General features: G+C 45.3%; 4 protein-coding genes across 6 annotated transcripts; 1 reads left to right on the forward strand and 3 right to left on the reverse strand.

Annotated features, from left to right (window-relative positions):
- Window positions 1–64: 64 nt before the first annotated feature.
- Window positions 65–7,358, reverse strand: lcp1 (lymphocyte cytosolic protein 1 (L-plastin)). The gene is made up of 16 exons (XM_086124213.1): window positions 6,943–7,358; window positions 5,701–5,798; window positions 4,132–4,207; window positions 3,902–4,050; window positions 3,704–3,827; window positions 3,184–3,316; window positions 2,651–2,898; window positions 2,403–2,545; window positions 2,225–2,320; window positions 1,884–2,079; window positions 1,734–1,812; window positions 1,436–1,550; window positions 1,219–1,352; window positions 1,021–1,144; window positions 696–820; window positions 65–347 (listed from the first exon to the last, which is right to left on the reverse strand). The coding sequence occupies exons 1-16, from the start codon at window positions 7,040–7,042 to the stop codon at window positions 215–217; spliced, it is 2,073 nt and encodes a 690-aa protein (XP_085980339.1). The 5' UTR covers window positions 7,043–7,358; the 3' UTR covers window positions 65–214.
- Window positions 7,359–7,613: 255 nt separating this feature from the next.
- Window positions 7,614–15,508, reverse strand: nek5 (NIMA related kinase 5). 2 transcript variants are annotated; one of them, XM_086124212.1, is made up of 23 exons: window positions 15,409–15,508; window positions 14,612–14,676; window positions 14,292–14,388; window positions 14,120–14,217; window positions 13,424–13,507; window positions 13,014–13,084; window positions 12,838–12,924; window positions 12,714–12,768; window positions 11,998–12,111; window positions 11,830–11,898; window positions 11,656–11,704; window positions 11,000–11,082; window positions 10,747–10,811; window positions 10,539–10,664; window positions 9,963–10,041; window positions 9,790–9,891; window positions 9,599–9,679; window positions 9,017–9,109; window positions 8,839–8,919; window positions 8,505–8,745; window positions 8,210–8,329; window positions 8,050–8,134; window positions 7,614–7,900 (listed from the first exon to the last, which is right to left on the reverse strand). In XM_086124212.1, the coding sequence occupies exons 2-23, from the start codon at window positions 14,669–14,671 to the stop codon at window positions 7,747–7,749; spliced, it is 2,094 nt and encodes a 697-aa protein (XP_085980338.1). In that variant the 5' UTR covers window positions 14,672–14,676; window positions 15,409–15,508; the 3' UTR covers window positions 7,614–7,746. The 2 variants fall into 2 exon arrangements, with proteins under 2 accessions (XP_085980338.1, XP_085980337.1); XM_086124211.1 differs by having other exon boundaries at window positions 14,543–14,676.
- A 669-nt stretch (window positions 15,509–16,177) lies between these two features.
- On the forward strand, window positions 16,178–19,288 carry dhrs12 (dehydrogenase/reductase (SDR family) member 12). 2 transcript variants are annotated; one of them, XM_086123974.1, is made up of 10 exons: window positions 16,178–16,345; window positions 16,833–16,966; window positions 17,032–17,114; window positions 17,230–17,322; window positions 17,394–17,475; window positions 17,602–17,663; window positions 18,213–18,317; window positions 18,411–18,501; window positions 18,757–18,894; window positions 18,968–19,288. In XM_086123974.1, the coding sequence occupies exons 1-10, from the start codon at window positions 16,290–16,292 to the stop codon at window positions 19,078–19,080; spliced, it is 957 nt and encodes a 318-aa protein (XP_085980100.1). In that variant the 5' UTR covers window positions 16,178–16,289; the 3' UTR covers window positions 19,081–19,288. The 2 variants fall into 2 exon arrangements, with proteins under 2 accessions (XP_085980100.1, XP_085980099.1); XM_086123973.1 differs by having other exon boundaries at window positions 18,213–18,501.
- Window positions 19,289–19,571: 283 nt separating this feature from the next.
- On the reverse strand, window positions 19,572–25,916 carry wdfy2 (WD repeat and FYVE domain containing 2). Its single transcript, XM_086123972.1, has 12 exons — window positions 25,622–25,916; window positions 24,393–24,460; window positions 23,010–23,083; window positions 22,869–22,923; window positions 22,639–22,789; window positions 22,369–22,481; window positions 21,723–21,849; window positions 21,419–21,524; window positions 21,250–21,351; window positions 21,033–21,163; window positions 20,828–20,936; window positions 19,572–20,732 (listed from the first exon to the last, which is right to left on the reverse strand). The coding sequence occupies exons 1-12, from the start codon at window positions 25,756–25,758 to the stop codon at window positions 20,703–20,705; spliced, it is 1,203 nt and encodes a 400-aa protein (XP_085980098.1). The 5' UTR covers window positions 25,759–25,916; the 3' UTR covers window positions 19,572–20,702.
- Window positions 25,917–26,424: the final 508 nt, after the last annotated feature.

Below are 26,424 nucleotides of genomic sequence, written 5' to 3' on the forward strand. Positions count from 1 at the left end.
TAATCCCAGTGTCATAAGTATTAGTGTGTGTGTGTGTGTGATACACAAACAAGTGGACAATGTGTCCAGTAGTGATGGATCACATTTATTTATTTAAAAAAAAAAAGGGTATCGTTGTTCTTTGGTCCTGTCAACTTGTTGTGGACTTCTATGACATCAGCAGTGCTATGACATCATCGGTGGTGGACGTCTGCGTTGTTTTGTGTGCGCGCCATCAGGCCCGCTTCATGGCGCGCGCCATCAGGCAGGCGAACACGGTCATCACCATCTTGGGTTTCACCTCCACCAAGTCCTCGGGCAGCGCGTACACGCGCGCGCCTATCTTCCTTGCCGTGGAGATGGCGTACCTGACAATCATCATCATCGTCGTCATCATCATTACGGGTGATCGTATGACACACTAGCCTGGTTTCCGTTGGTGGTTCGGAACTGAAACCAGGATGTAGTTCAAGTTATGAGATCTGGAGCTCCTTTGACATGCAGAGCCAGAAAGTGTACATTTTCTTTCACAATTGTAATCCCCAAAAGGTTTCTGGACTTTTGGTGCAAATATAACTTCCAATCCAGGAACTACCATAACATGGACTTGTAACTTCAGTTCCAAGAACTTAAATGTACACAACATGTCCAAAAGGACTTTCCCACTAGTAATCCAGATCATATTCGGCTGAAATCCAAATACGACGTGCGCTTACTTGGCGTTGTTGAGTTTTTCCTCTTCAGAAAGTTCGTCGGTCTTGAGCAGGTCATATCGGATGGATCCAGGTTGGATGGCGTCAATCAGATCCAGAACCGGCATGCTGGTGCTGATGGAACCGTCCTACCAAAAGTCCAAGTCAATCACACTGATTCTTACAACTTGCAAACAACACAAAAGTGAAATATTTGTGCACAAAAAATGCAATCCACAAAAGTTCTATCATTTGCTTTACAAAATCCGAGACATTATCGCAGTACGTGACATCTCCATTTAGCCCTTCCGTCACTATATTTGTTTACAAAAAGTCTCCGCGGGCCCACCTTAAAACTGGAGATGGACGATGTTTTCTCGGCTTGCGTCAGCATCTGATTGGTCCACGCCGCGATGGTCTCGTCGGTAACTTTCTGCCCATCGCCGAGCTCCTCCAGGATGTTCAGCGTGTACCTGAATGATTGCAAAAAAAGTCAACACGAGGCTAAAACGCGCCCGTTAGGGTTAGCGGAGGCGGCCGACGCTACCTCCTCATGAGCTGCCAGAGCAGCGCCAGGGTGAGGGTTCGATTCCCGGCGTGCAGGTCTTGGCCGGCGATGCCCACCAGGGAGAACTTGGCCTCCTTCTTACCCAGCTCCACCGCGTAGTTGCAGTTCTCCAGCTGTAGGGGGCAGCGACATAGAACTCGTTCGTTGGCTGTTTGGTGGTGGCAGGTGACGAGTTAGTCAGCGAGTCGGTCGTCACCTTTTTCATGTTGCTGCCCAGTTTGGGGTAAGGAGGCTTGTTGACTCGCTCCCAGTCCACGGGAACTTTGATCTTCTCGTACAGCTGGAAGATGACCAAGGCGTCCTCCATGTCACTAGAGCATACAAGCAAGGGGTAGGCTTTCAAGCAGGAGTTTCATATTCAGCTCTTGAGCAAGACATAAGTGTTTCAAGACTGGATTCAGGTTTTCAAGCCATTTTAGGGCTCCAGTTTAGGTTACAAATCATGTCAATTTATGCTTCCTGTCTTCTTATTATGCTTAATGATGTCATCTCACGCGTAGAGATGATTGACACGAGGATTGACACCCAAAGAGTTGATCCAATTCCTGAAGGTCCGTTCTTCTCTGGTTTCTCCTAAAGCAAAGATGTCAAAACAAGGTCAAGGTCAGGACGCAAGTCCTTCAGAAGGTCTTCAGGGTCCTCACCTTCGATGGAGCTCCAGTCTATGTCCTGGTTCTCGGGTTTCTTGAGGGCAGGGTATCTGTTGAACAGGTTGGCCACAAAGGCCAGGTTGAGTTTGGGGTTACCGCGGACCACGTCGGTCGCCGTGACGAACTGACGACACCCCAGCTTGTCTGCCTGGTCCAGCATCAACTCTGCACGCCGGACACCATCTTTCTCCTGGAACACACGTGAGGGGGTAAGGGTTTGAAGACTGGGTCAGAGTTTCATGCTTGGGGTTCAAACCACACCCTCAGGTTTCAAAGTAAGGTTTGAAGACCGAGTGAGGGTTTTAGGACAGGTTTAGGCTTTGAAGAAGTCTCACTCTGAGGCCCGACATCTCGATGGTGATTGGCGGGATTCCTTCATCGTCCCCTTTGGGTGCGACCTGATTCAGGAGGTTGAAGTACGCTCGCGAGTCCTGGGCGCAACAAACCACATCGTCATCATCGGCCAATCAGAGAGCAATGTCGTCTCGCCTTCAGTGCCATCCGGTATCGTACCTTGATATCGGAGCTGAAGTTGTTGATTCTGGGCACGCTGGCCTCCTCCAGGTGAAAGTTGGCCCAGCGCAGCAGCAGCTCCTCCGGCGACAGCTTCATCAAGTCCTCCAGACTCTCGCCATCTCTCAGCAGCGCAATCAAAGCTACCGCAAAGCAAATTCAGATCAACATAACTCCGCACGATCGGTTTTTCGACATCCTGTGAAGCTAACGCCGACGGCGCCGCGTAACGCCATTAAGCTAGCTACCTTCGTTCCTGCTGAGCTCTATGTCCGCAAACAGTCCGATCTTGATGATCTGCCAGAGCAGACCGAGGACCAGATGCTGCCGGCCCTCCCTCAGGTCCTCGGCTCCGATGTTGACCACGTGGCAGCCGATGGCCGAGGCCGAGTTGAGAGCCAGGTTGAGGTTCTCCTGGATGGTGAAGGGGGTCAGCTTCTTCTTGTTGATGGTCCTCTCGTCGATGGTGTCGTCCACAGAGAGGTTGATCATCTTACTGACGACAAGACAGGGTTTCAGATTCGCGCTTCGGGGCAGGTTTAGGCTTCCGAATTAAGGGGTTCAGGAACAGTTAAGAAGTCAGGACACGGTATGGGTTTCAAGATTGAATTTCAAGGCAGGATTTGACTTTCAAAAAGGATTAAGGTTTCAAATTGGGATCCCGAGGCAGGGCTAGGGTTTAAGACTCTGGTTAGGAGGTTTGGATTTGGGTTGTGGTTGAAAATGGTTCGAATTAAGGTTGACTGTCATGACAATTCATGGCTGAACTGTCTTAGAGTACCAGAGAATGATTCCATCCCCCACGGCTGTGAAGAGCTCATCGGTGTCGGGATCAGCAGGCAGGACGTGTTTGCAGTCAGGGTCCTTCTCCAGGGCTTTGTTGATCCAGTTGACAAAGGCCACCTTCTCCTCCTCTGTGGACACCAAAACCATTGTCAACAAGGACTGCGCCACAAATTCTTCAGTCGGAACGCCTTAAAATTGGCCCATCAAGGGCTTCAGTTCTTAACTAGTTCCATCCCTCATCCGGCCCCCAAGTATCTATCTTGAAAAATTCCAGGGTGGACTAGAGTCAAAGACTTTGGACTCCAGAGATGTTAGTCCCCGAGACTTTAGCCAGCAGTCACCAACGCCGCTCCCCGAGTGCCCCAATCCTGCATGTTTTTAATGTTCCAACCAGAGTTGGTGACCAGCCTTTCATCTCCATAGATTTCATTCTCCAGGAACTTTTTAAGACCCTAAAACACTTCAGTCCCTGAAAAAAAAAAAAAAAACCCTCATGAAGATTCAATGCTTCTTACCCGAGTATGAATGCTGCGTTCCAGCCTGCTCCGAAGTTCCGGCCACGTTCCGGATCCCCTCTTTCTTGTTGATGGCTTTCCGGAAGGTCTTGCCCACCTCGGTGCTTTTCAGGTTTTGAACTATCTGTGAGGAGACAAATCGGAAAAAAATGACGCTGGCGAACGACCGAGGACGTCTTGACCATTTGGCGGACTGACCTGCGTGAACTCCGAGAAGGTGAGCTGCTCGCTGGACTTGGTCAGCTCCTCGATGATCTCTCGAATCCTGAAACCCGGCAGGGTCAAGTTGGCGGCCCGGAAGAGATCGTTGAGCTCACCTTTGGTGATGAAGCCATTGCCGTCGACGTCTGCCAGAAGACAGAACGGGAGGGCGGGGGTTCAAGAGTCGACGGACGGAGGGAAACGAACGGCGGCAGTCGCGTTCTTACCGATTTTATCGAAGGCCTCTTTCAGGTCCTCCAGCTCCTCTGGAGGGACGCTTGCCGTGGCGTCCATATGGCAGTGCTGGATGAGAAATGGAAAAAAAAAAAAAAAAAAAAAGGTGAAATGAAAGCACGGTAGCCTAGTGGAGAAGAGGAAGTGTGCACACTGCTTTGTCAAACGCAACTTCCTGATTCACATGCCGCACTTCCTGTTCTTCAAATATCTCACCACCATCAGGCACAATTTGGATCCAAAAGATCCTCATGATTCGAACAGCAATTCAACATCACTCCATTTCTACCTCAAAGTGAAGCAGGGATTAAAAAGTTGCCATGTTAAGACAACAAATTTATTTATTTTTTTTTGGAGGGGGTGGGGGGGGGGGACTTGAAATCTTGACCAGAACAAACACGAATTAAGGATGGAAGGTTGTCATCGTACGAGTTTGGCTACAGTTAGCGCATATCATCTTCCATATTTGAATTGATTTTATTTTATCCGACACCCCCACCCCACGAATGTTCATCTTTTTTTTTTTTTAAACTGTGGGGAGGGGTTTTGAAAGATTATCGTCAGATAATCACTCGTTGCAGTCCTAAAAATCGATGATGAAATAACACACACATTTTTATTCACTCTGTGTGTGTGAATAAATAAACACGAATGCCGTCGTGTTTATTGATTTTGGTTCGGCTCCCGTCTTTGAAAGGAGGCGGTGTCATCGTGATCCGGATCTTGTGATCGCGATCGCGCGTGGTGGCGGGAAGCCAACGTGGCTGCCACCCCCCCCCCTCCTCCTTCCCCCCGGCAATGTGAAACCTCAAACTTCCTTTTCAACTCTGCTGCCGTCTAACTTCTTCTTCCAACTGATAAATAAAAAGACCTTGACACATTTCAGCTCTTTGCGTTTGGCAGGACATGAAATGCTGGAACAAATTCTGGTTGTTCGTTTGATTCACCTTGATGTGCACCATTTGATAAATGTTCAGCGCATGTTTGCTGCAATATCCGGGTTCGGGTTTCTTTTGGGTTTACAGCAAAGGTTTGCAATTAGGGATGCAAACGGGGTTTCAAATAAAGGTTAGAAGGTTAGAATAAGAAAAGTAGTCGTTATAAGGGTCAGGGTTTCAAATGATCCATCCATCCATTTTCAACAGCGCTTATTATCCTGTCCAGGCTCGCAGGGGTGCCGGAGCCTATCCCAAACTGACAGGGTGCGGTTTTGAGAGACGGTTAGGGTTTCGAGCCAGGGTCAGGTGCACTTGTGCGAAAATTAAGGTTGCACACGAGTGTCGTTTTGAAATTAGGATTTCAAAAGGAGGAAGGGAGGGTTTCAAAAGAGCTAAATGTTCCAATGCAAGGTTAGGGTTTTAAAAAGGAGTAAGGATCTCAAATGATGGATTCAAGTCACGGATAAGGTCTCAAGCAGGGTAAGCGTTTCAAATGTAGGTTTTCGAGGCAAGGTTGGAGTTTTTAAGCAAAAGTGAGGGTCTCAAAGATGAATTAAGGTCGCATGTTAAGGGTTTTGCAGACCAGGGTTGCGGTTAGGTTTTGAAGCCCGTAATGTTCCTCACCTGAGCGTGGCGGCAAGGAGGAGTCTGGCGGCGTAGAGCTGAAGATGGCGACGATAGCGAGCGGTCTGCTGCGCACTCCGGTCTGAGCGAGCGATCATCTAGTCAGAGCGAGCAGGAAGGAAGTGAGTCAAAATCGCGCCTCAAAGCCCCACTTTTTGTCTTTATAAGGCAACGGCAGACAGACAGACAGACAGACGAGCAAGGCAAGGTGACACTGCAGCCACTTCGGCACGTGCACACATTAGTCAAAAGTGGCCGAAAAAAGAACCGCGCGTTTCACTTTTTGAAAAAATTTTTTTTAGATGGCAACTTACAAGGTAGGGTTTTGAGACATCGATAGGGTCAATTAAAAAAAACAAGGGTTCAGTTTTTAAACCATGGAAGGGCCGAGCGACTTTTTCCCCCTCTCAAAATTGCGCTTGTGATTTAATCTGCAAATGATATTTTTTTTTCCCTTGTATTTTTCTTAACAATAATTTAATTCAGTGATTCCTACAAAAAGACATTTGGTTTTGAAGTTTGTGTTTCAAGTCTGGTTTAAGGAGTAGAACAAGAGTTAGGGCTTCAAGGTTGGGTGTGAAGACGGAGTGAGGGTTTTAAGGCACGATTAGCATTTCAAATTGTGATTCAGAGTCAACGTTCGGTTTTCAAATAAGAGTTTCAAATTAAGAGTCCAGGTTCGAATTGAAAGTGACACTTTCAAGCCATGGTTATCACTTCAAATTATGGTTCCGAGTCAGGGTTAGAGTACGAAACAAGAGTTAGGGTTTCAAATTAGGGTACTAGGACAGGGTAATGGTTTAACGTTAGGGTTTCAAGACTAATTTCAGGACCAAAACTCGCCGTCATCCATTCATTGTGTATGTGCTGAGGGGGCGGGGCTACGGAACGCCGCGTCGGGGCCATTTGCCACAACGCGCTTTGAATTTGAATTTTTTTTTTTTTAATTCGAGGGTGGTGTGTCAGCGTGACGTCAGAAAGCACTTCCAAAAAGAGGCTGTCTGGCGGAGTGATTTCAGAGTGCTATTTTGGCTAACTGACAATAAATGACATGATAAAAACGCACCCCATTTATTATTTTTTTTAGCATTAGCATCAGAGCTAACTTTGCCTTTTCAGGAGGGTTGCGGCTTGCTCAACGTAAGCGTTCTGATTTATTAGCTTCACCTCCTTAGCACCTCAGGCTATTCCCATTTGGCGTACGGCACGAAAGGCTTTGAAGGCAGCGTGAAACACACTCACTGGGAAGCAGTGCAGCAGTTTTGCTTGCGTCGCACCCTGGAAGAGCGATGGTCGCCACCCTGGCGAGATGGCGCTCGTTGACGACATGGCACGCTGACATCACCCCGTTGGGATTCTGTCACAGAGGCGCCGCAGTCACATGAGGCGGCGATGTCATCGGCAAGAGTGGAAAGACGACCGGGTCTGAACGAGGGCAACCCGCAGCAAATCTGGGAAGCCAACAAAATGCGCCATTTGCCAAAGCGCGAACCGCTGGGCCAAAGATTGCCCTCAACAAACTGCTGCAGACAGAATCTCCAAGCGGCGGGCCTTTGAACCCTTTCGGGGACGGCGGTCACCACACTGAACAGCTTTGGAGATGGCCAAGTGGTACACGCCGATAGAAAAGTCAAGTTTCCTGCCAAAGTTGGAGAATCAAAACGTCACGATGAAAAGTGAAGTTATTCATGCTGAGCAAAATATCCTGAAAGAGAGCAGGGACTACCCCCGCCACCCTCCCCCCAATTTCTTTTATTTTTTTTCAGAATTTTCAGCTCCAAGTCTTCAGATTGCAATTCACTTTTCGTCAACGTCCGCCAACTTTCAGGACACCAACAGCAGAGTGCGCCGACGCCACAAAACCCAACCAAATAATCAAAAAAAATCTAAAATACACACCTGTAAACTCTGTATGAAATGAGAGGATTTTAATGGCAGTGAGGAGACCACCCTCGGATGGTTCTACGGTTTACGGAAATGCAATACTGCTTATTTTCGGAATAAAGATGTGAGTGAGAGGAATACTCGGCGACTCTGTGGGGGATCTCATGCTGAGGATTCTCCCGGGTCGCCGCCTTCCGGTGCCACTGCTCCTTCAGGATTTTCCATCTCCGTGTTGGCATCGTCCTCGGCGGCAAATAGGTTCCTCACGGAGTCTGACACCGCCCCCCTCAGTTCATCGTCCGATTCCTCAAAGTTCCTGAAACAAAGGGAACACATACGGGTAAACTAAAAACCCGTTCGCCGAAGTTGGCGGAACAGGACCGTCAGCATTTATCTGCTCGAGTCTTCGGGCAAGGGCTCGGGTTTTGCCCTCGCCTTGGATGTCTTCACTCCGAGTCAACTTACGTGTCGTCGTCATCCGACCTGGGCTCCAGGCGCTCCTGATCCATCTCCACGTCCGAGTCTTCATCCTGGTCCTTCCCTTCAGGGTCTGAGTGACGGTGTGGGAAAATTCAATGTCGGTGCGAACAACTCCCTTCCAGTTTTTGTCAGGCTGGGTTCTGACCTGCACTCTGCGAGTCCACAGTAGAGGAGGTAAGCTTGGCCTGGGCCATGGCGTCCAATAAGGACTTGGGCGGTCCGGAGACCCACTGCCGACGACCTACTTCCTCCTCCTCCTCCTCACCTGAGCGCACCAACGAAGCTTATTCAAGCAAATGGGCGAACTACTGGGAGTAGTTCACATGATCCAGAAGTTGATTTTCAGAAAGGTGGAGCCCACGCAAAACAGACGTGAAGCACTTTTCAGCTGTAACCAAATTATTTCTTGACTTTCACCCCCCAAAAGAAATAAATTGCACCTGGCTCAACTTCCAGCGTCGCACCGGAGTCCACGTCCATGTGGACCAGAGCCTCCATCAGCGTCACCGGTGGTCCCTGGCTCCATCCCCTCCTCGGCTTGGCCCAATCATCCAGCTTTTTATCCTGGCTTTCCCGAATGCGGACCGTCTGACGCTCCACTTCCAGTCTCCCCTCCTGCTCGTCATCCTCCTCCGAGGAGTCCTTCGCGTCGTCTAGACGGATCTCAAACATGATTCCCTTCTGGAAGATGCCAGAGAAGGATGGACGACTTCCCAGAAAAGTCCTGGTTCTAAACGAGACCCGTGTGCTTTCTTATGGCGGCCTTCAAGTCACCTGGTTCTTGTGTTTCTTCTTGAGTTCTCTCCTCTGTTTTCGGTTCTCTTCCCTGATCTTCCTCAAAGCCGCTTCCATGTCCTGCATGAGACATGACATCTGTAAAGTTGGCATTGAGGATGGCGCTTCCATACACTGGTCCTCTCCCTTATCAAATGCACAATAAAGGAAGGTTTACCTGCACGGGTTGAACTTGTCGGTGTTCTTTGGGATGTGTCGTCAAAGGTTGTGCTTCTTTGTCGAGCACAAACGTGTCGGGTTTGGGTGGCGGCTGAGAAAGAAAATGCCAGACGGGACATAACGGCACGCGTACACCACCGCCTTATCATGACAAATGTTACATGTTCTACATTTGGGAATATATGTTACATGTGTCATATTTGTGTTTTTCCTGCATTACATCATCTATTACCCGTTCCGCATATGACATTCGTTAACGCGACTTCCAATCCTGCAAGTCGTACGTACTCATACCGCATATATGCAGCATTAGTGTCACATTTTTAGAATGTGTTCCATTATCTAACTCGTGTTACATGTGTTACATTGACAAACGTTAACGTATTGCCATCATCGAGTTGGACGCGTGTTCAGTGTGCATCGCCTGCACAACTGTCAAACGTTTTGTTACGATGTGTGCCGCAATACAATTCATTTTCCCAACGTATGGAACATTCGCCGACTTGCTTACTTGTGTGCTGCACGGTGTCACAATAGCATTCAGCTCTGTGTGTGTGTGTGTGTGTGTGTGTGTGTGAACCTCTGCCTCAGCTCTCATCCTCATCTGTTTCATATCCTGACGATATTGTTGTCTGATCAGCTCCAGCTGCCTCAAGTACTCCTGCAAACACACGTGCACCAACACAGACATACATTCATACATACACAATAGAAACAAACACACACACAGACACACACTTATCTGATTTGTTCCTCTGCAGCTATGTTTACCAGTTGGTCGTCCTGTTTTCTGCCAGGAGGTGCGTGGTGGGGTTCACGTGGCCGACATCCGCCGGCCGGCCGGCAGCCCTCCGCCGTACTGGGACGCAGACCCTGATGAGGCGATAACGTCATCAAATATTCCATGAATTAGCCCCTCCATAGAGTTGAACAATGTTGCTCACCAGCTGTTTCTCTGCCCTCAGCTTGTACTGGCTGGCCTCCTGTCTCCTCCGGAGGTACTCTTCACGAGCTGCGGCCACCCTGAAACACATGATGGCAGGTCGCATGTGCGTTATCTTGGTTTACATTTCCTTGTTACATTCGTGTAACATGTCACATGTGGAACATTTGTCCAATGTGTGTTACATGTGTCGAACATCAGTTAAAGCTGTGTAACATGCGTTACTCATGTCTCTAATGCGTAAGTTAATTTAACAGATTTTCCTTACAGATGTGTTACGTGCACACGTGTTACGCGAGATTAGCGGAAGCGTCACATGTGTAATGTCACATTTGTCTGTTACACTGGTTTCACATGACTGTTACGTATGTTACATTGGTGCCCGTGTTAAATCTGCAAGTCGTCGATGCATCCGTTACATGTTACACCTTTCCAGCGTGTGTGTCGAATTTATCTAGAAAGTGTGACATGAGTTAAATTGAACATGAAAAAAAGTTGCGCTAAAAAGGGACCGAGCGGGTCGGTCCTCGTTTGACCCCACAAAAATGTGCGATGCAGCGTCGTGTGGGCCACTCACAGCTGGTAAGGCTCAACCGGAGGAGCGACGTAGTCTTCACACGGCTCACAGGGAGGAAGAGGAGGACAGACGTCCCCCCCGTGGAAGGCATCCAGCTGGGCAAAGTATTGCCGGTACTGTCCAATCCTGTCCCAGAAAAACAAGCAGGACTTAGCTCAAAGTGGTAAAAAAATGAATAAAATAAAGTCACTGTCGTATTTGAAGCCACATTTGGGGGTGCTCCCACGTGGCGTCTCCTGCCGCAGGCTGAGGAAGCTGTCCTGCTCTGTGGGGCTGGGCAGACATCACAAAAGCAAGCGCGGAGTCAGCTAAATAAAGGACTCCAAGAACATGTGTTACCCACATCCTCTTCATCGTGATTTGAACTCAACCTGACAGATGCATCCATATTTCCCGCTTCAGTAGATTGTGTGAAACGTAACACTCAGGTCAAGAAAAGTGTTTTTAAAAAAGGTTTTTACCGTGTAGGAAGCGGGGCTGCACCCTCTCCACTCGGGCTTGATAGGAAGTTTCTTCACTGCCACTTTGCACTTCTTCTTCTTGTCTACGATGCATCACAACAACAAGTGCATGTGTGTTACTAATGCACGTGTTAACATTTTTCGAGTGTGTGCGTGCGTTACAAGTGGTAATGTTTAACGTGTGGTACAAGTGTCGCATGTGTTACATTTGTCTCACGTGCGTTACATGTTACACTTGGTTTTAATGTGTCATGTGTTACCATGTGTTCTGCGTGTTATTGTTTAGAATTTCTTACATTTTTTGTATGTATATTACACGTGCTACACGAGCCTAAAATGTGTTACATGTGCTACGTTTATTTAACAGGAGTGCTCCATACAACAGGTGTGTTACAAATATTACATGGGTGCTTTTAAAATGTCGAGTTCCAGGTTACGTATGTTTAGGATGCCTGTTACACATGTTACAGTTGTATAATCTGTTACATGCGTTACATTTATTTAATAGAGATGTTACATTTGTTTCATGTTTGTTACCTGTGTAACATTGATCTAATGTGCTCAATGTCTTACATGAGTTTAAAGTGTGTTGCAAATATCCAGCACGTGTTCCCTGTATGTGAATGTGAGTGAATGTGTGTGTGTGTGTGTGTTACCTGGTGCTACTTTACAGGTGTGAGCAGTCGGTGTGTTATTGTGATTCTCCTGCACAAATTAACATAACACACCCACATTCACATACTAAACATGTCGTTGCCTCAGTTTGGGACTTAAAAACTGTGTGAGTTCATAAATCAAGTTGAAAATAAAAGTGGTCAAAGAAGACGTACCAGAGCGTGTTTGTTCAGGAAAGGACGCTGGAGGATGGAGCTGACGGAAGGACGATCGCGAGGGTTCACCTGAACACAACATAAGTACATGTGAAGGACTGTCATGCTTAAGTTACTCACGTGTGAGGAATCACACACATCGACATAAACACAAACTCCATGTGTGACCTTGAAGAGTTGCGCGATGAGCAGGCGAAGATCATAGGAGTAACGAGCGGGCACAGGGTTGAAGCGCCCTCTGCAGATCTTACTGACCAGCTGACTCAGGCTGTTGCCCTCAAACTGCACATGACACACAGACACAGACACACACACACACAACATGTCACAAATTTGTTAACATGCAACATTTGTTTAACAAGTGTGTTGCATTTGTCTAATTTGCATGTCACATTCTCTAACGTGTTACATTTGTCTATTCTGGCTTGCATTTATTAACAAAGTGTGTTTCGTGCGTTACACTTGTCTAAAATATTCAATTGTCTATCATTTGTAACATGTGTTCTACGTGTGTTACAATTATGTAACACGTGTGTTCCATTTATCATTGACTTGTCCAACACAGGTTTTTGCATGTGTTACAATGTCTAATTGTACGTTATGCGTTACATTCTCCAACAAGCGGTAGATTTGCCAGGTGCGTTACACATGTTGTTACATTGTCCAAAATGTAACGCATTTGTCTAACAAATGTGTTACATTTATTTCCCACGTGTGTTACATTGCATAAATGTGCACATAATGTTTATTTGTTTTGTGTGTTGCATTTGTCCAGTTTGTTACTTTCATGCATATTACATGTGTGTTACATTTATGCGGCGCGTTACATTTCTTGAACATGAGTGTTGTGAGTATTAGCTTTGCGTGTGTGTTTTGAAGCTTACTGGATGTCTCAGAGTGCAGAGTTCATAGAGGACGCAGCCCAGAGACCAGATATCCCTGCATATATGGTACACAAAGGCGCCACATCACCTTAATACCTTTGTTGTGCGACTCGTGTGTACATACGTTTTGTTGTTGTAGGGCCGACTCTCGCAGATCTCTGGAGAGAGGTAGTGAGGGGTACCCACACAGGTCCTGGCCAGCTCCAAAGTGCTAGGCGTGCGCACACACACACACACACACACACACACCGGTTATTTGATGTTGTGTACTGTGTGTATGCGTAGATGTCACTCACGTACTGAGTCAACATCCTTGCGATGCCAAAGTCGCCCAGCTTGACTTTGACACCTCGCTCACTCAGGAAAATGTTCTACAACACAAACACCAAAGTGTGACACTCACATTTTGCAGCACAAAGAAGTCATCCGAGTTGACATTTCCTGTGATGAGTTTGAGTTAAGTGTGGTGTATGTCTCGAAGAAATTTATTTATTTGTTTCAAAATAAGATTTTTTTTTCCCCCCTCAAAATTGTACATGTCAAAAAATAAGATTTTGGCCAAGAAATATTTTTTTTTCTCAGAAAATAAGATTTTGTTCTTAATTTTTTTTCCCATAATGAAATAAACGTTTTCCCTCCTAATTAGACTCTGTATTTGAAAGCAAATAATATGTTGCGTCCTATTGTTCTGCTGACATCACAGTAGGTACCTGACTTTTAATATCTCTGTGCAGGATCTTCTTGTCGTGGATGTGTTTGAGGCCCAAGCAGATCTGAACAAACCAGGCCAGGATCTGATGGACCGTAAACAACAACAACAGGATTGACAAATACCTCAAATAAAATGAACTGAATTCAAACCACTCTCACTTGAGACGTTCCAAAGTGAATTTGATATGTCCTTAAAAAACCTTTACCAACCATACAGGCAAAGTTTCAAATCACATTTTGATTGGCATCATGTTCGTAGGAGCCAGTGAACCTGTCACGTTGCGTGGTGGTGGTGGACCCCAAAAAGCAGGCAGGAGGGAGGAGCAGGTGGTACTTGATGAATTGTATTAAAACAGAAAACTAATTCCAAAACAAAGTCCTCAAAACAAAACAAATCCAAAGTAACAAACAAACACCATGGCAGAAGCTAAAAACTCAATAACAGAAACATGACCGAAACAAACCTGACATCGAACAAACAGCAACAAACAAACATGACAGTAGCCAAGAGCAACAATGACCCGACAATTAGTGGTCGGGCTGGGAGTCCTTTTAAAGCACTAATTACCTAATGACCAACAGGTGTGCAGCTGCAGGGGGAGCCCTACAGTGCCACCTGTTGGTCCCAAACCAAATCATGACAGAACCGAATCAACTGTCCGGGTGTTCCTAATCAAGCGTCCGGCATGGATTACCTGCGGCTCAGTGAAGAAGACCCCTCTCTGCATATTGATCTTCATCATCAGATCACCTCCATCGCAGTACTCCATAACGATGCACAGGCTGCCCTTGTCTATGTACACACACACACACACACACACAAAGTGACCCCCGCACAAATAGGCACACACACACACGCACACACACCTTGGAAGGAGCGTATGAAGGTGACAATGTTGGGATGTTCCATGTTGGACAAGAGCGCCACCTCCTTCCTGGCAGCTTCCTTCTCCCTGCTTGACATCTGAACACACACACATATAATAATAATAGTTATCATTACTGTATTATATGCGTGTGTGTGAAAAATGTCATCAATACAAAACCATAAGTTAGAGAAATGTAGCAATTGGAAAAACATACTAAGTTAGATAGTTTTGGAAAAATCTCCCAATAACCTTTGTGAGGTTGATCATTTTGACCACACACGGCGCATCATCACCGTCGTGAGCGGTTTTGGTTCGCACCAAGAAGGCTTTCCCGAATGCACCCTCTCCGATCGGACGCACCACCTCGTAGTCGTCCATAACAGCTGAGGGTCAAAACATTGACAATATTATGACAACAGTCAAGTTTCAGGATAGAAATTTGCAGGGGATTTGCAATAATACCCTATGATGTCAGAAAGCGATACACACTCACAATTGTTACTTTTTTGATCGAATGTGTGTTCACTTGATGTTTATTATGATTAAAATACAGTACAGTAATTATGTATCTACAATAATCAGAAATTACTCACTAGTTACTCAGTACTTGAGTAGTCCCCCGCAGAATACTTGGATACACTTCAGTAATTATTTGGAGGACTACTTTTTACTTTTACTTGAGTCATACACTTCTCTTGAGTACAAGTTTTTGGCTACTCTACCCACCTCTGTCATATGTCTGTCTATCTGGTTAGCTCGCTACCTTATCTCACATATATCGTGTCATAGCTCTTTTGTAGTCATAATCCATATTTTAAGAGTTCCCGAACAATACCATAGTTAGGCGTGAGCTGGAAATTAAAGTGGATTTAGTGTGGCATGTCATATAATTATAACACTATAGCCATTGATAGAGGGAATATATCTGTTGAATAAAACACAGTTTATCGACACATTCTCAACAGGGCTTGCAAAAAGGAAATAGTGCGTTGCCATGGCGACAAGTACACGCATGAGGCGATTTTAAAGCTAACAATTCAAGTTAGCAAGTTTCTCTGTCCTTCGCAAAGCACGTCGTCTTCACGCTGTCTTGTGTAGTCACATAACATTATTACCTTCCTTTTCAAAGCATCGCAAAAGGTCACGAGTCTTTTTACTGCCAGGTGAAACTTCGAACACGGCAAGTCCGAAGACCTGTTCTAAGCGGAAGTGACTTTGAGCTCGGCATTCTGGGAGTAGGTCTTGATGGATTCTGGATGTAATGGGAGGGAATTGAATACAGTAATAGTGTCATTTGTTTTATTAAATGAAATGATGACACAATAAATTGCCATTTTATGTTTATATTGTATCGATTTATTTATGTTTAGAGAAAATATAAACGCTTACATACCCCCAAATGACTTGGGAGCGCCTCCTGTTATGTTTAAAAAAATTCAGTTCCAAAACCAGTTTCACATGGCAGCATTAAATTTGGTGTACATAGGATAAGAAAGGCATCACATTGCTTTTTTTTCTCATATTTTGTTCTGGCCCAGACATATTTCATAGAGTAGTAAATATTGTTTTCCCTCACAATTCTACACACAACATCCCATCATGGCAACATGAACATCTTAATGAAATAAAAATAATAATAACAATATTTTTTTCAATATATCTTATGAACAATAAACATGTATCATACGGGCAAGAATAACGGTAACATTAAAATGTATTGTCATTTTATTTTTTATTTCTAGCATTTCAGTTGGACAAGCGACCTTTCCAAGATGGCGGGCGATTTACGCAAGTTTGCTTCCGCTTCTTGTACCTCTTCTTCGGTCCTCGGAGGACAGCTGTGAGCGACCGCGAGTATAAAACCCGCACTTCCGGTTCCCCTCCCACTGCCACTATATACATAAGGCTTGAATCAGGTCTTACGAAACGTAAACATTTCAAAACATTTTTTTCTTCTGGCAAAGCGAGTTAAAGGTGTCCACTTCGTACAGTAAACATGTCGATGTACAGGAACGCCGTGTGGTTCATGAAAGGACTACAAGAATACACCAAGTAAGTTGAAATAAACCAACACAGTACCTCGAAAGGAGATGTGGTCAGAAGTGAGCGATAATTGTGTGGCGTTCGTGTACTTCAACTCATTCTGTCGTTATGGAATTGATTGATTGAACGAGATCCTAGACTCTAAAGCACCTACACGTTTTCGGTGAGTGTAAAACGTGAATTGATTACATTTTGTCTGAGGTACCTTAAATTCTACCTGCACACAGTACTGTATCCATCTTTTCAACTAAATGAAAAAGTAATGTAGAAAAAATATGATCTGCCAACAAAAGGTATGTACTGTAATTCCAAAATGACCACCTTTTATTTAATAAAAATATTCAGCTTTTATGATATTAAAAAGTGTAAGTTATTTTTATACATAAGCTTATTTAGACAATTATGAGAATGTCATGAGCATATCAACTAAAAGAACTGAATTTTTGTAACTTTATTTATTTAAAGTGACATATATAGTTGCGTGAACTTTGATCAGGAGTGGTTACGAGGCGGCAGCCAAGACTTTTGTGGCATCGGATATGGGTGTGAACTTGAATGGTCGTTCCTTCCTGATCACGGGTGCCAACAGCGGTCTGGGCAAAGCCACGGCGCAGGAGATCGCCAGCAGAGGTGAGCGACGACAGCCTTTGTGCCCTGACTTCATGTCGCCCGTTTGTGATGATGTGCGTTTGCAGGGGGAACCGTGCACATGGTGTGTCGTAACCAGGGGCGAGCAGAAGCCGCCCAGAAAGAAATCGTGGAGCTGAGTAAGAACCAGGTAAGGCGTCTTGGCTTGGTAGTGGTCCCTGGAATTCTTTGAAATTCACCCCATGGCGCCGCCTGCATATGGGCGGAGCTTGTTCCATGAGTCGACTTTTTGCTGTTTGTTGCAGAACGTTCACATCCACATCGTGGACATGTCCAGTGCTAGACAAGTGTGGGAGTTTGCGCAGAGTTTCTCACAGCGTAATGACCTACATGTGTTGGTAAGAGTGCGCGTGAGTATACGTGTGTGTATACTTGAGACCGTAACGGATCGTGTGATGGCCGTCACCAGATCAACAACGCAGGCTGTATGGTCAACCAGCGTGAGCTGACTGAGGAAGGTGTAGAGAAGAACTTTGCTACAAATACCCTAGGTGAGCAAAAGCACAACAAGACAATTCGAAAGGACATTGTGAATGCTTAGAGAAGGTAAGACATGATGGTTAGTTCTATTCGCAAACCTAAACAATTGATATACTTGACATTTATTTTGATTTCAGGCACATATATTCTCACCACTGCACTTCTACCTGCCCTGAAGAAAGCGAAGGATCCCAGAGTGGTGAGTGGACCATCATATTTTTGATCTGTTGATCTGCACCACACCCAAAAACACAAACAAAATTAATTGCGACATGTTTCTTAACATAAGGAAAATGACACAGCAAAAAACACACCGCAATAAAATTATTCTAAAGAATGCAAAGAATTAAACAGTTTATGGACCACAATAATTCACTGGCCATTGTGTTGCTCCTTCTGGTGTGTGTGCCTAGGCCACCTGGGGCAGTATGATACATAGATACTGTACAACCAATTTTTTTGATACTGCGACACAGAGGATAAAGAATATTTTCCTCCGAGTATTGTTTAATAATTGTTTTAAGGTTGATCATTAAGCAACATCAATGGCATTTCCCATCATGTGTTAGCATTAGGCTAGCGGACTTCAACTGTTGCTTCTTGTGAGGTTCACTGCAACTATCAAACGTTCATCACTCAAACATTTGCACGCAACGCAAGACCAAAAAAAAAACTGAACAACTGCTTCTTACTGGAAAAAATTCAAGGTACCATACACGGTATGTTTGAAACTCACTTATCTTGCCAGGTGACGGTGTCGTCGGGCGGGATGCTGACGCAAAAGCTAAACGTGGATGATCTGCAGTTTGAGAAGGGAGCCTTTGACGGCACAATGGCCTACGCTCAGAACAAAGTTAGCAACAAAAAAAAAAAAAAAACGCCAACGGAGAAGAGGTGGACAATGCAGGCTGACGTGTCATGTTGTCGTCGTCGGGTGTTTGTCCAGAGGCAGCAGGTGATACTGACCAAGAGATGGGCCACGCAGCACAAAGACATCCACTTCTCGTCCATGCACCCAGGATGGGCTGACACACCGGGTACATGCTCACTATGCATCTTTACAACCATTGCACAAATGAAACGGAATCACATGGGAACATTGTAATACATCAAATTTGTTAAGCACGTCTATCATGAGTAAAGCCATAAAAAAAGTTGCTTGATCGGTCTGGCAGATATTATACGCTAGTTATACTACTCGGGTTGAGTCCTCGGTTCATCGCGACTCACACCTTCAATTATTACCAAGTCGGATGATTTTGATACTGTCGTTTCTTTCTTCTCGGTCACAGCCGTTCAGTTGTCCATGCCATCCTTCCACGCCAAGATGAAGAACAAACTCCGCACAGAAGCCATGGGCGCCGACACGGTGGTGTGGCTGGCCGTGTCCGAGGCTGCGGCAAAGCAGCCTAGCGGACTCTTCTTTCAAGGTCTGTAACTTTTTTTTTTTTTTTTAAATGCATTGTGGGAGAAAAACAATTTGAATGGGGTCATTTCTTCCAGATCGGCGTGCTGTGGCCACACACCTCCCGCTGGCCTGGTCCAAATCCACCACAGAGGACCAAGACAAGCTCCTGGCGGCACTCCATGACTTGGCGCTGAAGTTCAAACCTTGACTTTTTTTAAAAATTGTTTTTAACACTCCCCAGTTCATGTTTACAATGTCTCTTGTGCTAATTATAATAAACCAAATAGGAGATCACACGATGTGAGTAATCTAAGTATTGTGGTTTAATTCTTTGTTGATTTACTGTCCGTGGAGCTGAATGTACGTACTTTTATACTCAATGTTAACCGCTGTATAATAAAATTACTCGCACACAATTCAAGAGCCCTCATCACTCCGATGCAAGTCATTCGTTAGGCTGTCAGGAACAGGCTCACCAATTGCATCAATGTAAAACAGTGTGAGCAAACAAATATTTCAACACGGACAGTGGCGCAACACACATAGACAGAATACGTGCTGAACTCTCAAGAATTATGACATCATCGGATGCGATAGGTTTTAAATTTTTGAGCCATGTAGATCTCAAAACTCCGATTAGCACCTTTTTTTTAAATTACACTTAAGAGGTTAAATAAAGAAACAGACTTGAAACGTGACTTTTGCTCTTGAGGAGGGACTTTTTGTGCTTCTTTAATGCATTGTTCACACATGATCACAGCTCATTAAACACAGGATGTTCACAAAAAAAAAATCTCAATGGCCTCACATACTTATCACACTCGCATGGTAAGACTCAGTAGGTATAACGATTGCAGCTCATTTCCATCCATCAGAACACAACACCGTCCCTTCTTTTTGATGCACTACCACTTCACTTACAATGCTTTATTTAGTGTAATTGGGGAACCAAGAAAGGACCCTGTTCTTCAGTGCTTTCAGGAGGTCCATCAATCACATTCCTCACTTTTGCTACCCTACCCCCTGCTGTTTCGTGCCTCAACAGGTAGTTGGTTGTAACGCATTTCGACAGAAGGAAAACTAACAGGAGAAATTGGAACCGATATAGGGTTTAGTCCTGGGATAGCAACAGGAATTCAGGTCGGATCATGTATTTTTCTCTTCAGCCATGTTATTCTTTTTGTTTCGTTTAGCACAAGAAGCTGACCGGTTATTTGGAATTCTACCATCTACTTATGCAATTTCTCTTTTTCCTTGCCGGGAATGAACTAGAACCACAGCTAGGTAGAACTTTGGAGAGGTCCCGGAACCTTTTTTGATGGGCTTTGCGGCTACAGTTCTTGAAACGACTTGAAAAGTTCAGAGAACTTCAAGCTGTATTTTGGTCCCTTTCACGTTTTATGGATGGAAATGATCTTACCGTAGGTGCTTCGTGTCATGCGCATGACAGATCCCTTAAAGACTATTGAACAATACATTTTCAAAAATATCAAAAAACATTGCTGTATATTTTCCAACTCGAGACAGCACGACACTGCCTTAACACCCGTCGCCCCCTCCCCCACAATTGCACAATAACGTTGGCATCAGATCACAGCTGATGGTGAGGATGATTCATGAGTGTGTCTCATGCTGCGCTTGCACTGACACACACTTAAATAATAAATAATCACAAACTGTACACACCTCTTACGCGGAGGTTACAGGGCTCCCCACCCATGAAAGACCACCATCCAAAATGGCCTCCACCTCCCTTCCCATCCTGCTCGAGGCCGACGGTTGCCATCTCGCGGTTGGCGTGTGGAGCTTTTCCTGGCCGGAGGGGCGACGTCATGATACCACGGGCGTCATGTCCCAAAGCTGAGCAACAAACGCACGTGATGACATTATGAACTCTTTTTTTCCTCCCCCTTCACTGCTTTCGTACGAAAAAGCGATCTGAACTCCTGGCCTACCTTGACCACCTTGTCAGTGCCGGAGGTGAGCAGACATCCTGTGGTGGGCTCGTAGTGCAAGTACACGATGGCGTGCTTGCTGTCGTGGAAGGTGGCCGTGGGGGCACGACTGAGTGGGGGGAGGGGGGGGGGGGTACACAAAATGGAGGGCGGATTAGAAGGTGATGCCTTGACGCCAGATGGCGGCGGGTGACGTTATACTTACTCCTCGTCTGTGATGGAGGCGTGGCAGCCGTCGCACACGCGCACCTCGAATTCAAATCCCATGAGCGGGATCGTGGAGCGCTTGGACGAGCACTTGCCACACAGAGCCTGGCCACACTTCCTGCAGTGATGCTGAACAATGGAGAGACAGTCGGAATTATTTATTTATACTAATAGAACCTTTCAAACATTGGCAATGGGAAACATCATTTCGGTACCTGGCGTAGCCCAATCTTCTTGCTGTCCCACATCTGCTTGAAATTCCAGAAGAAAGGCTGCTCACACTTTTGACACGAGTCGCTGTCAAGCCACTCCGGAGTCTAGACACAAATAAGCAAATAAAAACCACACCGCAACAAGCGCACTGTATATGTTCGTGACTTTCACCTCTTGTCGTGTCACGTCCATGTTCCAGATGACGATGCCGCCGTCGGCACCACACGAGATGAGCTGGCGAGTGTGCGAGGCGTAACACAAGCCCTGCACCTTGTCGCTGTCACAGATAAGCAGACACGCCGTATTAGCAAGAAAAAACAGGAATGAAAATACAAGCACAATGGTAAAGTGTACTACAAGAGAAGAAAAAAAATACAAAAGTATTGGAAGACTCACAATATATTGACAAGTAAAATATATTAACAATGAATGCCTGGATCAAAAAAACAAAACGCAACATGCTTTGCACTCCTACTTGTGCCCTTGCAGTTCGATGGCGGTGCCTTTGCGACCTCCGATGTCCCACATGATGATGGAATGGTCGGAGCTGCCTGAGAACAGAACCCGCTGGGAGGGGTCCCAGCACAGTGCGGTCACATTACCTGAACAAGGGGGAAAGAATGCGCTTATGTCAGAGGCAGTGCCACACTGCCCCCTGCAGGAGAACACGAGGCACTACAGCACAGGGCCATTGTTTCAATGTGCCAACTTGGCACCAACACGATCTTTCCCACACCATCCAAAGGGTCACAGTCCAGGCTCACAGTGTACACACTGTACTCAATGAATGAAGCTTGGATTCATGACTCACAATAGGGCAGAAAGTCAGTGAGAAAGTCCTCTGAGCCAAAGAAGAAGCCATAATGTGGCGGTGCAAATATTGGGGCCAGGTGAGCCAGTGACCCACCAAGTCAAACTGTTGGAATTGTAGTGGAAAGAGAGGAAAGAGGTTTTCTGTGTGTGTGGCACTTCATAGTAGTGAGCATTATCGCCACCTACAGTCCTGGAGTAGAATAGAGGGTCTTTTTTTTCTTCTTCTCCAAGCTCAGAAGACAAAAACATCTCACGATTATTTGGCCTTGGTGGAGGTCGCCGAGTGTGTACATAGTGTGCGTATGTACCGGTGTGGCCCTTGAAGGTGGTCACCAGGCTGCAACTGTCCTGCTCCAGCTTCAGGATGGTCACCTGACCCGATTGATCGCCGACAAAGGCGTGTCGAGTCTCGACATCGAATCTGAGTGAATTAAGTTAAGGGGGAGCACAAAAACAATCAAGAGACATCAGATAACATTGGTCAGCCAGTCAGTTGGACAGAGAAAAATTCTTATTTCTATTCCTCAGCCAGTCAGGCGGTTAGTAAGTCTGACGACGACAGTGTAAGGGCAGGATACTGCAGTCCAGACACCCAGGCTGAGGTGTGGTATGATCCCAGCTGCTGCCCGCTCTCTGAGCAGTGCCAAGTGAAGGTCTTGTCCTGGCCCGTGCTCAGCAGCCACTCCATCTCCAGAACGAACAAAACCACCGTCACTCTACCCTGGTGGGCTACAAATAGCATCCACGTCAATGACATACAAGCCCAGCACACAAACAAACAAACAAACATGCATGCATGCTAACTCACCCTGGTAGGTATGTGTGGGAGTCATCTTGTTGTAATCCTCGGATAAAATAAACTCCTGGAAAGACCCGGGTCATCGGCGAGGCGGTGTTAAAATTCATCAACTTGAAACATTTTGAGACCGATTAGAGTCTGGCTACTTACGAAAACATTTCCTGTATCCATGCCCACCAGCAGACGCCTGGTCTCCGGGTTAAAGGTCATGCACGAGCATGAAGCTGGGGGCACAAATATGCACAACTTGAATAAAGTATTTGCACATATTGATTCATCTTTTTTTTTTTTGGTCTATCAGTTCGTGAGATGAGTCAGTGTTACCAACTTTGAGATTTGGTCACCATATTTGGTTACTTTTCCCGACTCCTCTATCAACTCTTTTTGCCAAGAAACACTTGAGAGGGAGTTGTGAATTATTTCCACATCGTTTTCTTTATGAATGAATTCATCAATCCTCAAAAGGCGTGGTGCACAACGCGGAAATATTTAAACCTCAATTTAAGACTTGTTTCTACACTGGATTTGGTTAAACCACAACTAGGATTCTATCGCCCTGCCTCACCCCTCTGACATCCGGATTTTGGCCTCTTTTACTGCTGCTTCTCCTCTCTTCAGTTTGGGGGTCACTTTGAAATGTTCTTTTTTTTTAATTAACCGGTATTATTGTTTTTTATTTCTGATCAATCTCTTGTTATTCTGAATAGAAAATAAAAATGATGGCTGTGATGGCAGTCGTTTCGACAAAAGAGACATTTTCCAAAAGGGAGCACTTTCACATTATAAACTGTATAAAGACAAAATATATTTCTATTATTTCCGTGGAAGTTAGTGCTTGGATAAAAAAAAAATTCAAAGCTTGTTTGGTGTCAGGAGAAATTGAGATGGGAGGGGAAAATGAGAGCAAAACTTTTTTGTTTGTTGTATTCTTGCTTGAAATAATGTGCCGGTAATTTGGTTTTCTGTGAAGGCAAAAAATATAGACTGTATGTATCACTTCAAAGCTGATTTTGTGTGTGTGTGTGTTGTGGCCTAAAATAACATCACTTGTTTCCACCCAGCCCTGCCCTTAATGAAGATTTACACTACTGTTAACATGTCTATACAGTATGTGTATTTGTAAGACATGCACACATTTGCTGAAGCCAGCGCAGAGATTACTTTCGTTGCACAAGAGCTCGGGTTGCTGTTCCAACACGTCTGAAATTTGTGTGCAACGTGTTCAAACATACGCAAGCATACAAAAACACACTCGTGTGTTGGGATTGAATTGATTTAAATAAAAGTTACATTATGTCCTGAAAAGGCTCCCTCTTCCTCAGTCACAGAAATTGGGCATTGTGATAGAGCCAAATTCAAAAAAGCCGGTAAAAAGTTAACTCGGGTGCAAACATTCATAAGATTCACACTGAAATGAGCTAAGAAGGAACCGATTGAGCTCAAAGTTTGTCACTGACAATAAAGCAGCTTTGTACTTTGTCCACACTTTTACACATATTTTTTAACATCAAGGCAAAGGAGAAGCACACTCACATGGCATCGCGTGGTAGATGCTGGGCCAGTACTGGCCGCTGTCCCGCTTCATCCAAACCCGAATTGTCCTGTTCGAGTGCAAAAAGATTTGGGGAATGACAACATTAACAAGCGTGGAAGAACATGAAGACCTATTGTGGCCATCAAGACAACATTATCACAAAAATGGAAGCACCACACTACTTCTTAAGCTAAATGGCTACAGCACCACAACTTCCATTGCTTGTATAAATAGCACCTGTACTAGCAGCTCCTACTACTACTACTACTACCACCACAATCCCAGTGCTACCGTCACTACGATTACTGATACTAATACAGTACCACTACTTCTGCCACCAATACTATCAAGCAACACCATTGTTATCACTACTACTAACCATAACACCAGTGCCCTTACCACCAGCACTACCATCGTTTCTATGACCACCACTGCTACGAATAATGATACCACCGCTCTTAAAACCGGCACTACTACCACCAGCATTACTGCCATGATGAATATTACTATGACCCCTACTAACTAACAATAATACCACTAACCTTACCACCAGCACAGATCTACTACTACTTCCATTACTAACTCAACATTGAATATAACTACCGGTACACTTATCACCAGTAGTACTACTACTCGCTCCACCACCAACATTACTACCTCTACCACGAATACAAACTGATAATTATACCATTTTGTGTTCTACCATTACCCCTACCAATACTAATACTCTGGTATCATTACTAATGGAGTACTAATCACAGCTTATACTGCTAACAACTTATACTACTACTGCCTAGTACCACTTGTTCTACCGCTACTACAAACTGAAATATTGCTTATTAATGGCATCATAGTGTAAAGAAGGAAGCCAAGAAAGTACAGTACCAGAAAATGCTTAATTAATTCATGTTCGGCGTACGTGTTGACAGTAATACATCAAGAAAAGTAAGCAAGACGATTTCAAGTAGTTATAATGTGAGAAATGTACACAAATGGGTGACTATTTCTAATGTAATGGCTGCGATTTAGCAAGTTGATAACTAGCATGTTGATAACTAGCTGGTCAGACAAAGACGACACCTGACACAATTAATATTTGTCCGAACGTGTGAAAGGGCGAAATAGTATCCAGACGGGGTTGTGAGTGAGTGGCGAGCGGGGAGAGGGGGAGAGTAGGTGGGGCGTCAGTGGTGCTTCCAAAGCGGGGGAGTCTTCCAGACGGGCTCACCTGTCCTCCGACACGCTGATGACGCCGTCCTCCTTGGGGATGAAGACCGCCGCGCTCACCACGTCCTGGAAGGCGTCGATCTTGCTCAACAAACATGGCTTCCGAACCTGCGGTCGCGGTTCGATTTCGGCTGCCATGCTGCTTCGGTCATGCGCGAACCCCCCACGCCGGGAAAGCGTAGTCCCGAACCCCGTGTAGGAAGAAGAAGGACGACAGACGAGCTGTGATGCTTGGGTGTCGCGGTGCAGGTGGCACCCGCTCGGCCTGTTTATCAATTCAGTCCACTCGGTCCACTCTGAGGGTTGGGGGGGGGGGGGGGGGGGGGGGGATTGTCAGCTGACATTGCACGCGCCGGGAACGGTGACACCTACTTCCGGTCATCAAAATAAAACTGTGAAATGACAGTCTAAATGAGGAATGTTTTGTGAACATTATTATGAATATATTATAAGACATTTTCATGAGAAATTAGAACCAAGAGTTGTAAGTAATTTAAAAATCACTTCAAATACATTATGACATTCCTGGCATATCACATTCATTCTTATTACTGGTTGTAGTTGTCGTGGTACTAGTGGCTGTAGAAGGGACAACAAGTGATAGCAGGTAGCAGTGGTGGGAATGATTGTGGTCGGAGTTCTACTTGTCATTTCCAGCACCATTCCCACAGGTAGAATTAGTACTAACACTAATCACTACAGATCTACTTGTTCTACACCTACAGTAAGTACTACAGTCACTATTCACACCCTGACTATCACAACCATTTTTTCTACTAGTGGTAACAGCAGTGAGAAAGATAG

This window comes from Hippocampus guttulatus, chromosome 11 (assembly GCF_054856545.1).
Source record: "Hippocampus guttulatus isolate MCC_2025c chromosome 11, RoL_Hgut_1.0, whole genome shotgun sequence".
NCBI lineage: Eukaryota > Metazoa > Chordata > Actinopteri > Syngnathiformes > Syngnathidae > Hippocampus > Hippocampus guttulatus.

Bases quoted from the DNA above. Each gene is read 5' to 3' on its own strand.
- lcp1 (XM_086124213.1), bottom strand. From the start codon at position 7,042: ATGTCAGCGTGCCATGTCGTCAACGAGCGCCATCTCGCCAGGGTGGCG. The intron at 2,321-2,402 runs GTACGATACCGG...TGTTGCGCCCAG, and splicing joins ACTTCAGCTCCGATATCAAG to GACTCGCGAGCGTACTTCAA. The intron at 1,145-1,218 runs GTAGCGTCGGCC...GCAATCATTCAG, and splicing joins CTCTGGCAGCTCATGAGGAG to GTACACGCTGAACATCCTGG.
- nek5 (XM_086124211.1), bottom strand. From the start codon at position 14,671: ATGGACGACTACGAGGTGGTGCGTCCGATCGGAGAGGGTGCATTCGGG. The intron at 12,769-12,837 runs GTATGTACACAC...CCATATATGCAG, and splicing joins CGGCCCTACAACAACAAAAC to GGATATCTGGTCTCTGGGCT. The intron at 10,665-10,746 runs GTGGCTTCAAAT...TTTCTGGGACAG, and splicing joins ACGTGGGAGCACCCCCAAAT to GATTGGACAGTACCGGCAAT.
- dhrs12 (XM_086123973.1), top strand. From the start codon at position 16,290: ATGTCGATGTACAGGAACGCCGTGTGGTTCATGAAAGGACTACAAGAA. The intron at 16,346-16,832 runs GTAAGTTGAAAT...AACTTTGATCAG, and splicing joins GGACTACAAGAATACACCAA to GAGTGGTTACGAGGCGGCAG. The intron at 18,502-18,756 runs GTACATGCTCAC...TCTCGGTCACAG, and splicing joins AGGATGGGCTGACACACCGG to CCGTTCAGTTGTCCATGCCA.
- wdfy2 (XM_086123972.1), bottom strand. From the start codon at position 25,758: ATGGCAGCCGAAATCGAACCGCGACCGCAGGTTCGGAAGCCATGTTTG. The intron at 23,084-24,392 runs GTGAGTGTGCTT...TTGTGCCCCCAG, and splicing joins CATCTACCACGCGATGCCAT to CTTCATGCTCGTGCATGACC. The intron at 21,850-22,368 runs GTACATACGCAC...CCCCTTGTTCAG, and splicing joins CACCTTCAAGGGCCACACCG to GTAATGTGACCGCACTGTGC.